This window comes from Pseudophryne corroboree, chromosome 6 (genome assembly GCF_028390025.1).
Source record: "Pseudophryne corroboree isolate aPseCor3 chromosome 6, aPseCor3.hap2, whole genome shotgun sequence".
Lineage (NCBI taxonomy): Eukaryota > Metazoa > Chordata > Amphibia > Anura > Myobatrachidae > Pseudophryne > Pseudophryne corroboree.
In genome coordinates, this window is record NC_086449.1 from 80,889,259 (window position 1) to 80,901,007 (window position 11,749).

Here is an 11,749-nt window from a genome sequence, read left to right on the forward strand (position 1 = left end):
GCCCGGACGAGCGTACACAATAAGGAAGGATCTTGAATCCCGGGTAAGACTCATACCAGCCACACCAATCACACCGTACAACTTGTGATCTGAACCCAGTTAACAGTATGATAACAAAACGAAGTAGCCTCCGAAAAGATGGCTCACAACAATAGTAATAACCCGATTTTTTGTAACAATAACTATGTACAAGCATTGCAGACAATCCGCACTTGGGATGGGCGCCCAGCATCCACTACGGACTACGAGAAATAGAATTATCGGTAAGTAAATTCTTATTTTCTCTAACGTCCTAGTGGATGCTGGGGACTCCGTCAGGACCATGGGGATTATACCAAAGCTCCCAAACGGGCGGGAGAGTGCGGATGACTCTGCAGCACCGAATGAGAGAACTCCAGGTCCTCCTTAGCCAGAGTATCAAAATTTGTAAAATTTTACAAACGTGTTCTCCCCTGACCACGTAGCTGCTCGGCAAAGTTGTAATGCCGAGACTCCTCGGGCAGCCGCCCAGGATGAGCCCACCTTCCTTGTGGAATGGGCATCTACATATTTCGTCTGTGGCAGGCCTGCCACAGAATGTGCAAGCTGAATTGTACTACAAATCCAGCGTGCAATAGACTGCTTAGAAGCATGAGCACCCAGCTTGTTGGGTGTATACAGTATAAACAGCAAGTCAGACTTTCTGACTCCAGCCGTCCTAACTATATATATATATATATATATATATTTTTAGGGCCCTGACCACGTCTAGTAACTTGGAGTCCTCCAAGTCCCTAGTAGCCGCAGGCACCACAAGAGGTTGTTTCAGGTGAAAACGCTGACACCCCTTTATGAAGAAACTGGAGACGAGTCCCAGTTCTGTCCTGTTCAAATGGAAAATTTTAATATGGGCTTTTGTAAGACAAAGCCGCCCATTCTGACAATCGCCTGGCCGAGGCCAGGGCTAACAACATGGTCACTTCCCATGTGAGATATTTGTCAACAGCATGGTCACTTTCCATGTGAGATATTTCAAATCCACAGATTTGAGCGGTTCAAACCAATATGATTTTAAGAAATCCCAACACTATGTTGAGATCTCACGGTGCCCCTAGGGGCACAAAAAAGCTGTATATGCAATACATCCTTTACAATCTGGACTTCAGGAACTGAAGTCAATTCTTTCTGGAAGAAAATCTACAGGGCCGAAATTTAAATGTTAATGAACCCCAATTTGAGGTCCAAAACACTCCTGTTTTCAGGAAGTGTAGAAATCGACCTAGTTGAATTTCCGTCGTGGAGCCTTCCTGGCCTCACCCACGCAACATATTTTCACCACATGTGGTGATGACGTTGTGCGGTCACCTCCTTCCTGGCTTTGACCAGGGTAGGTATGACCTCTTATGGAATGCCTTTTCCCCTCAGGATCCGGCATTCAACCGCCATGCCGTCAAACGCAGCCGCGGTAAGTCTTGGAATAGACATGGTACTTGCTGAATCAAGTCCCTTCTTAGCTCCCCAGGCCCTTAGTCCTCTGTGAGCATTTCTTGAAGTTCCGGGTACCAAGTCCCTCTTGGCCAATCCGGAGCCACTAGTATAGTTCATACTCCTCTATGTCTTATAATTCTCAATACCCTGGTTATGAGAAACAGAGGAGGGAACACATACACAGACTGGTACACCCACGGTGTTACCAGAACATCCACAGCTATCGCCTGAAGGTCTCATGACCTGGCGGAATACCTGTCCCGTTTTTTGTTCGGGCGGGACGCCATCATGTCCACCTTTGGTCTTTGCCAACGGTCCACAATCATGTTGAAAAACTTCCCTATGAAGTTTCCACTCTCCCGGGTGGAGGTCATGCCTGCTGAGGAAGTCTGCTTCCCAGTCGTCCACTCCCGGAAAGAACACTGCTGACAGTGCTATCACATGATTTTCCGCCTAGCGAAAAATCCTTGCAGTTTTCACTGCCCTCCTGCTTCTTGTGCCGCCCTTCTGTTTACGTGGGCGACTGCCGTGATGTTATCCCACTGGATCAATACCGGCTGACCTTGAAGCAGAGGTCTAGCTAAGTTTAGAGCATTATAAATTTGCTCTAAGCTTATTTATGCGGAGAGAATTCTCCAGACTTAATCACACTTCCCTGGAAATTTTTTCCCTGTGTGACTGTTCCCCAGCCTCTCAGGCTGGCCTCCGTGGTCACCGGCATCCAATCCTGAATGCCGAATCTGCGGCCCTCTAGAAGATGAGCACTCTGTAATCACCACAGGAGAGACACCCTTTTCCTTGGATATAGGGTTATCCGCTGATGCATCTGAGGATGCGATCCGGACCATTTGTCCAGCAGATCCCACTGAAGAGTTCTTGCGGGAAATCTGCCGAATGGAATTGCTTCGTAATAAGCCACCATTTTTACCAGGACTCTTGTGCAATGATGCACTGACACTTTTCCTGGTTTTAGGAGGATCCCGATTAGCTCGGATAACTCCCTGGTTTTCTCCACTGGGAGAAACACGTTTTTCTGGACTGTGTCCAGAATCTTCCCTAGGAACAGTAGACGTGTCGTCGGAAAAAGCTGCGATTTTGGAATATTTAGAATCCACTCGTGCTGTCGTAGAACTACTTAAGATAGTGCTACTCCGACCTCCAACTGTTCTCTGGACCTTGCCCTTATCAGGAAAGCGTCCATGTTTCTTTTAAGAAAAATCATCATTCCGGCCATTACCTTGGTAAAGACCCGGGGCGCCGTGGACAATCCAAACGGCAGCGTCTGAACTGATAGTGACAGTTCTGTACCAGGAACCTGAAGTACCCTTGGTGAGAAGGGCAAATTTGGACCTGTAGGTAAACGTCCCTGATATCCAGTGACATCATATCGTCCCCTTCTTCCTGGTTCGCTATCACTGCTCCGAGTGACTCCATCTTGATTTGAACGCTTGTATGTAAGTGTTCAAATATTTCAGATCTCACCGAGCCGGTTGGCTTCAGTACCACAATATAGTGTGGAATACTACCCCCTTCCTTGTTGTAAGAAGGGTACTTTGATTATCACCTGCTGGGAATACAGCCTGTGAATTGTGTGAGGGGGAGACGTCTCGAATTTCCAATGTACACCTGGGATATTACATGTAGGATCCCGGAGTTCCCTTGCGAGTGTTGCTGAAACTCTTGAGATGACCCCCTACCGCACCTGAGTCCGCTTGTACGGCCCCAGCGTTATGCTGCAGACTTGGCAGAAGCCGTGAGGAGCTTCTGTTCCTGGGAATGAGCTGCTTGCTGCAGTCTTCTTCCCTTTCCTCTCCCCCTGGGCAGATATGACTGGCCTTCGCCCGCCTGCCCGTATGGGGACGAAAGGACTGAGACTGAAAAGACTGTGTCCTTTTCTGCAAATATGTGACTCGGGGTAACAAAAGGTGGATTTTTCAGCTGTAGCCATGGCCACCAGGTCCAATGGACCGCCCCTTTATACGGCAATACTTCCATATGCCGTCTGGAATCTGCCTCACCTGACCACTGTCGTGTCTTCGTCTGGCAGATATGTACATCACATTTACTCTTGATGCCAGAATGCAAATATGCCTCTGCGCATCACACATATATAGAAATGCATCCTTAAAATGCTCTATAGACAATAAAATCCTGTCCCTGTCAAGGGTATCAAAATTTTCAGTCAGGAAATCCGACCAAGCCCCCTCAGCGCTGCACATCCAGGCTGAGGCGATTGCTGGTCGTAGTATAACACCAGTATGTGTGTATATACTGTTATGATATTTTCCAGCTTCCTATCAGCTGGCTCCTTGAGGGCGGCCGTATCTGGAAACGGTAACGCCATGTTTTTTATAAGCGTGTGAGCGCCTTGTCCACCCTAAGGTGTGTTTTCCAACTCGCCCTTACTACTGGCGGGAAAAAGGGTATACCGCCCATAACTTTCTGTCGGAGGAACCCCACGTATCATCACACACTTCATTTAATTTATCTGATTCAGGCAAAACTACAAGTAGTTTATTCCCACCCTACAAAATACCCTTATTTGTGGTACTTGTGGTATCAGAAATACGTAACACCTCCTTCATTGCCCTTAACATGTAACTTGTGGCCCTAAAGGAAAAATACGTTTGTTTCTTCACCGTCGACACTGGGGTCAGTGTCCGTGTCAGTGTCTGTCGACCGACTGAGGTAATTGGGCGTTTTTACAAGCCCCTGACGGTGTCTGAGACGCCTGGACCGATACTAATTTGTCCGCCGGCTGTCTCATGTCGTCAACCGGCTTGCAGCGTGTTGACATTATCACGTAATTCCATAAGTAAGCCATCCATTCTGGTGTCGACTCCCTAGAGAGTGACATCACCATTACAGGCAATTTTCTCCGTCTCCTCACCAACATTTTCCTCATACATGTCGACACACACGTACCGACCTACAGCACACACATACAGGGAATGCTCTGATAGAGGACAGGACCCACTAGCCCTTTGGGGAGACAGAGGGAGAGTTTGCCAGCACACACCAAAAGCGCCATAATGTATATAACAACCCTAGAAGGTGTTGTTTCTATATATGGGCTCTTAATATATAATTATATCGCCAATTTATGCCCCCCTTCTCTTTAACCCTGTTTCTGTAGTGCAGGGGAGAGTGGGAGCCTTCCTCCCCAGCGGAGCTGGTCAGGAAAATGGCGCTGAGTGCTGAGGAGAATAAGCTCCGCCCCTTTCACGGCGGGCTTTTCTCCCGGTTATTAGGAAAACTGGCCTGGGTTAAATACATACATATAGCCTTAATGGCTATATGTGATGTATTTATTTGCCAAATAGGTATTTATATTGCTGCCCAGGGCGCCCCCAGCAGCGCCCTGCACCCTCCGTGACCGTGTCAGTGAGCCGTGTAGCAACAATGGCGCACAGCTGCAGTGCTGTGCGCTACCTCTCTGAAGACTGTGAAGTCTTCTGCCGCCTGTTTCCGGACCTCCGTTCCGCCGTCTTTCTTCAGCGTCTGTAAGGGGGATCGGCGGCGCGGCTCCGGGACGAACCCCAGGCTGACCTGTGTTCCGACTCCCTCTGGAGCTCAGTGTCCAGTAGCCTAAAACTTCAATCCTCCTGCACGCAGGTGAGTTGCAAGTCTCTCCCCTAAGTCCCTCGTTGCAGTGATCCTGTCGCCAGCAGGAATCACTGATTAGAAACCTAAAAAAAAACTTTACTAAACAGCTCCTTAAGAGAGCCATCCAGTTTGCACCCTTCTCGGACGGGCACAAAAACCTAACTGAGGCTTGGAGGAGGGTCATAGGGGGAGGAGCCAGTACACACCATGTGACCTAAAAAGCTTTTTAGATGTGCCCTGTCTCCTGCGGAGCCCGCTATTCCCCATGGTCCTGACGGAGTCCCCAGCATCCACTAGGACGTTAGAGAAATGCAGAATATGTTTCTTCCTCTGGAAGGAAGGAGGTCATTAGCCTGGTGGCTACAGACAGCCCATCTGGACAAAGGGAGACCCTTTTGGATATCAGATTGGGAAATTCTGACAACAGATGCCAGCCTTCAGGGCTGGGGAGCACTGTCAGGAAGAAATTGCTTCTAGGTGCAGTGGACCAAGGAAGATGGATGCCCTGTCAGTGAGATGGGACTTTCGTCTGGCCTATGTGTTTCCTACCATCACCCTGTTAACCAGGGTGGTGAGAAAGGTAAAAGTATGGATGGTGTAATGGTTAGCATTACTGCCTCACAGCACTGAGGTCATGGGTTCGATTCCCACCATAGCCCTAACTGTGTGGAGTTTGTATATTCTCCCCGTACTTGCATGGGTTTACTTCGGGTACTCCGGTTTCCTCTCACAATCCAAAAATATACTGGTAGGTTAATTGGCTTCCTACAAAGAAAAAAATATAACCCCAGTGTGAATGTGTGTCTGTGTGTACATGTGATAGGGTTTATAGATTGCAAGCTCCACTGGGGCAGGGACTGATGTATATGGCTAAATATGCTCCATAAAGCACTGCAAAATATATGTATAATATATAAATAACTGGTAATAAAAATAATAATAATAATAATAATAATAATAATAATAATAATAATATGTGTACTCTATATAAAAAACTGGTGGTGGTAATAATAATAATAATAATAATAATAAAAAGGAAAAGTGCCGTTATACTAATAGCTCCGGCTTGGCCCATAAAACATTGGTACACAGATCTGCAGAGGATGTCGATGGATGCTCCATTCCTACTACCTCAACATCCAGATCTACTGATTCAGGGGCCTTTCCATCACAGACATCTGGATTGACTGTCTTTGATGGCGTGGCTCTTGAGACCTCCATCCTGAAGTCAAAAGGATTCTCTCAACAGGTAATTCAAACAATGCTTAGAGCAAGGAAAACCTCCTCAGCTCGCATTTATCACATAATATGGCAAGCCTATATTCAATGGTGCAGTGAACGGAAACTTGACCCCAGGTCTTTCAGAATTTCCAGAATCCTAGCATTCCTTCTGGTTTAAGGGTGGCTTCCTTGAGAGTGCAGGTGTCAGCACTAACTGTATGGTTCCAAAAGAAAATACAGAATGGGCACACTTTTTTTCCAGGGAATGCTGCACATTCAACTTCCTTTTGTTCCTCCTGCAGTGCCTTGGGACCTAAGTTTAGTTCTAAAGGCCCTTCAAGTTGCCTCATTTGAACCACTTAAAAGAGTAGATTTTAAATGGTTGACAGCTAAGGTTCTCTTTCTTCTGGCTATGTCTTCAGCTCGAAGAGTTTCAACATTTGGCGCATTATTATGTTGTCCTCCATTTCTCATTTTTTATCCAGATAGATCGGTTCTCAGAACTAAATCTGGGTATCTTCCTAAGGTGGTGTCTAAATTCCACCTTTACAAAGAAATTGTAGTCCCGGCTTTCCAGGGGCCAGACCTATCTGCGGGAGATGCATCATTGGAAATTGTCCATGCCTTAAGGATCTACGTAGATTGTACCAGTGCTATCAGAAAGACAGATTATCTCTTTGTACTCTACGGATTTCACAGGAGAGGATGGCCTGCTGATAAGCAGACACTGGCGAGGTGGCTTTGGATGACGATTTCAGAAGCATATTCGAAGGCTGATCTCCTGTTTCCGGATAATGTCTCTGCTCACTCTACTCGTAAGGTAGGTCCATCATGGACAGCATAGCATGGTGCTTCAGCAGAACATATATGTAAGATAGCCACATGGTCTTCCATTAACACATTCATTAGACATTTTGCTTGTGGATACCTTTGCCTCTCAGGATGCTGAATTTTGACCAAGCATTCTCCTGTCTAATCAGGAGCGTTGCCACCACTAAATTGCTTTGGGACATCCCAATGTATCCTGTAGATACCCTGTGGACCCTGCAGGAGAAATATAAGTTATGGTAAGAAGTTACCATTGATAACAGTATTTCTCCTATGTCCACAGATATCCCACCTTGACGCACCTGATTTGAGGATCCTTTTACTCACTAAACTCTTCCCTCTTGTACGGAAGGGTGTGAGGTTGTGCATGTGTGGTCTTCTCGCCTGATTAGTGCTCTACATGATGCTCCTGCCTTAAGCTTTGGAAAACAACTGATTTACCTGACCCAGGAGGTGAGGATATATGGACGGGCCCACTGCATGCTGGGAGGCCAAAAAGCTTTGACCGATTGGTGTAAGAACCGCTGTCGCTCAACCATATAACAATGTATCCTGTGAAACCAGTGGATTTAGGAAAAATACTGTTATCAATGGTAACTTCTTACCATAATGTATATGTTGCTATGGTTGCCGAACTGTTGCCAGGGAACAGAAACTGGTTGTCATGCTTAAATCAAATTTGCCATCAAAATGGCCACTGTTGCCATGGTTACCCGACATTGCTAGGGAACTGAAACTGGTTCAATGTTTAGACTACTTGGCCTTCAAAATGGCCAGCATTGCCATAATTATCGGCCATTGCTAGGCAACTTCCCTGGAGCACTTTCCCAGCTGGTATGGAGCCACCCAGGTGAAAAGAGGAACAGTTTCCCCGTGTTTTTGGGCTTGTTCTTGGGGAATCTATACAAAGCAAAAGCCCTGGTACTGGAAAAACCGGTTTAATGTCTCATACTGATGTAACGGTATTGGGCAGCATGAAGCCTATTACTAAGGGTAAGGCCGAAACTAGGATTTTCGCCACCAGGGAAAAAGCAGTGATTCCCCTCCCCAAAATTTGTTTATAAAAAATGGTATTATTAATAATAACAATAGTAATATTAATAATAATAATAAAATAAAAATATACAAAAAAACAAAAACCCCCTAAGACTAAAATAATCACATTATAAAAAATTTAGAAAAAAGGGGGATATTTTGGACAACATCCCCCTATGTGATCCAAATGCCCTCTATGTCACATACCCCATCAGCGGCGTGTTTCACTACTCCCCCCCCCCCCCCCTGTGTGTCCCCACACATTGCACTTTATCATAACACCTCATTACTGTACTACATTCCCCTATCCACTGCACTACATCACTACACTACATGCATTCACATCAGTCCCTGCCCCAGTGGAGCTTACAATATATATTCCCTACCACATGCACCACTTAAACAATTTTTATTGGGACTCAATTATTTATATTTTTGGATTGTGGGAGAAAACCGGAGTACCCGTAGGAAACCCATGCAAATACAGGGAGAATATACAAACTCCACACAGTTACAGTAGAGCCATGGTGGGAATCAAACTAATGACCTCAGTGCTGTGAGGAAGTAATGCTAACCATTACACCATCCGTACTGCCTCGGAGAAGCTTTAGATCTGAGTATAATCAGAAATTCGGAATGTGCTGGAAACTATTATACTAATAGGAAACAGTAAATACCATTGTATGTACTTGCAAACTATACTCACTACTTCCAGGGAGATATTAATATGAATGCAGATATACATAAAAATAAGAAAAGTCACAACTACATATGTCAAAAACACTGTCTATGGCATAAAATAATAATGATGATTTCATTTTTAAAACGTTAATACATTAATCATATTAGGTCATCGCTACCGTATGGTGAGTACGGTAGCTTTAGAATGGAGTATGAACAGAACTTCTGCGTGTGTGAAACGATATGATACTAATGGGAAACAGTATTATTCAATTGTAACTATTCCATTGAAACATTTGGATACAATCTGTGAAAGTATCAACTTAGACCACAAGCTAAAGCTTATGTATCCGGGAAACTGCATGAAGAGAATATAAGGCTGCTGTGTACTGTATGTGGATTGTACAAAGGGGATTTTCATCTGCTCAGTGGAGACTAATTTCAGATACAATAGTCCCTGTACGTAAAAGCAACCACTTATTGTTCTATTTTAGTTACTGTCTTTTTCTTTCTGCAGATATATTTATTTATTTTTATATCCATTTTACATGTTCTTGAAGAAAATAAACATTAAAAGTATTGAAAAAAAATATTTTTATGGGTCAGCTTTTATTTCTATTTTGTTTCTACCATCCTTGGGGCCCCAGAAATCCCTAGTAGTGGCCCAGGTCTAGCTCCGTGTTCTCCCTACCTGCTCTGGAGACTCTCAATGCTCTAGATCACAACTCCAGCATGCAATCATGGGTTGGGGAAGAGAGTGAGACCTGGATGGTACTTGCTGCTGGCACACGCCCTCCAGTTAGCAGTCATCGGTATTTTTCAAGAACCCACTTCCATCTCCATTTGCCTTCCATTCCTCAATGTCGATCCTCTCCTCAGCTAGTTATTTTTTAACAAGCTACAACATTTAAATTTTATTCCGCATAACTATTGTGAGCATATAATTCTTCAACATCTTCCTATCTTCTCCTATTTGTTCTTCCTTTTCCTCCCCCGTGTTCCATCACGTCTCCCCCGATTTTCCCCTTGTCTCTCCCATCTCCCCGTTTGTTTCCTGTTGCCATCTTTACCCATTCACCTTTATTTTCCCCCTGTTTCTCTTCCTTTCATCCATTCCTTCCACCTGCCACTACCCTTAGAGGTCCCCCTATGTATCCCCATATTTCTGCCTCTCCATTTTTCCCTCTGTACCCTTATTATTCTCCATATTATTACTGTCTCCCTTTATTTGTATCACTATTCATACCGATTCCCTCTGTTGTTCCTTTTGCTCCTCTGATCTCCCACTCCTCGTCTCCCTATTTCTCCCGTCTCCAGATATTGTACCCTTTATTCCTATGGTGTCACCCTATTGCTCCCATGTCCTCTTTTAAAAATATCAGTCTCCTGTCAATGGGAACGGGACCCCATAGCCCACCTACTGACACACCTAAGATGCATAGATATGCATCAATGTCTATATGGATCATTATAAGAACATGTGGAGAAAACGCCACCAGCATTTTTCAGGACATGGAGAATCTCAGGCCGGCAGGATTATTCTGAAGCTGATTATGCACGCCAGATATCTTTCTTTTATTTATTTAGTCAAAGTAACTAGAGTTCCCAGACAGGAGTGCCAATACCTTGTGGGGCAACCTGCCTGTGCTATCCATCCGGGTGTACAGCATCCCACACATCACCTTTATGTCTTTCAAAATGCGGCATCCTCTGCACTGATTATGCCCCAGCCACCTTTGTTCGGTGTAGTGCCTGGGGGAGAGAAAAGTGCCCGATGAGACATTTTTCGCTTCGCAGAAAAGATGTATTACACGCCAGCCAGATCATGCCTGGTCTAGGTGAGCTGACAGGGGCTATTCCCGGCACTCTTCACAGCGCATAGGCTAGCAATGACAGTAAAGGGTTAGGGGAGACCTTGGAGTACTGGTGTGGTGCAGAGAGCCAGCTCGCCGCTCACCTCATGCCCTATAAAAGACTATTTTTCTGCGCTAGGGAAACACAAGGTGAGAGCAGATTCCCCCGTACACTCAGACAGGGAAGAGTTTACACGGCTGCTCATTCCGCCAATGGGAGCACAGAACGCATCACTCTCGGCAGCCAATCACAGCACAGCCGGCAGTGTATATAAAAGACGTGAGTCAACACCCGGCGTTGTAGTATTATTGATTAAAGTTAAGTTCTGCAAACATGGCGGAAACTGCCCCCGTCGCCGCCGCTGTTCCTCCATCAGAGGTCGCAGCCAAAAAGAAGAGGCAGCCGAAGAAAGCTGCTGGAGGAGCAAAGAAGAGCGGCAAGTCTTCTGGACCCAGCGTCTCCGAGCTGATCGTAAAAGCCGTGGCCGCCTCTAAAGAGCGCAGCGGGGTTTCTCTTGCCGCCCTGAAGAAGGCTCTGGCTGCCGGAGGCTACGATGTGGAGAGGAACAACAGCCGCATCAAAGTGGGGGTGAAAGGATTAGTGACCAAAGGAACTCTCACCCAGGTGAAAGGTACCGGCGCTTCCGGCTCCTTCAAGCTCGATAAGAAACAAGTGGAAAGCAAGAAGGCCGCCCAGAAGTCCCTGAAGCCCAAGAAACCTGCAGCGAAGAAAGTGGCCAAATCCCCGAAGAAGCCCAAGAAGGCTCCGAGTGCAGCCAAGAGCCCGAAAAAGGTGAAGAAACCCGCTAAAGCGGCTGCTGCCAAAAGCCCAAAGAAGCCTATAGCCGTGAAGCCTAAGAAGGCGGCCAAGAGTCCCGCCAAGAAGGCGGCGAAGCCCAAAGCTGCCAAGAGTCCGGCCAAGAAGGCAGCGAAGCCAAAAGCCACAAAAAGCCCGGCCAAGAAGGCAGCTAAGGCTAAGAAAGCTGCGGCCAAGAAGTGATTGTAAAGCCGCAGCCTCTCTTCCTTGTTATCCCCCAAAGGCTCTTTTCAGAGCCACC

General features: G+C 46.0%; 1 protein-coding gene across 1 annotated transcript; it reads left to right on the forward strand.

The window, feature by feature from the left end:
- Positions 1 to 11,003: 11,003 nt before the first annotated feature.
- Positions 11,004 to 11,749, forward strand: LOC134936280 (histone H1B-like). The gene has a single exon (XM_063931295.1). It carries the CDS (start codon positions 11,026 to 11,028, stop codon positions 11,689 to 11,691), a length of 666 nt encoding a protein of 221 aa, XP_063787365.1. The 5' UTR covers positions 11,004 to 11,025; the 3' UTR covers positions 11,692 to 11,749.

Excerpts from the sequence above, each read along its gene's own strand:
- LOC134936280 (XM_063931295.1), top strand. The coding sequence starts at position 11,026 with ATGGCGGAAACTGCCCCCGTCGCCGCCGCTGTTCCTCCATCAGAGGTC.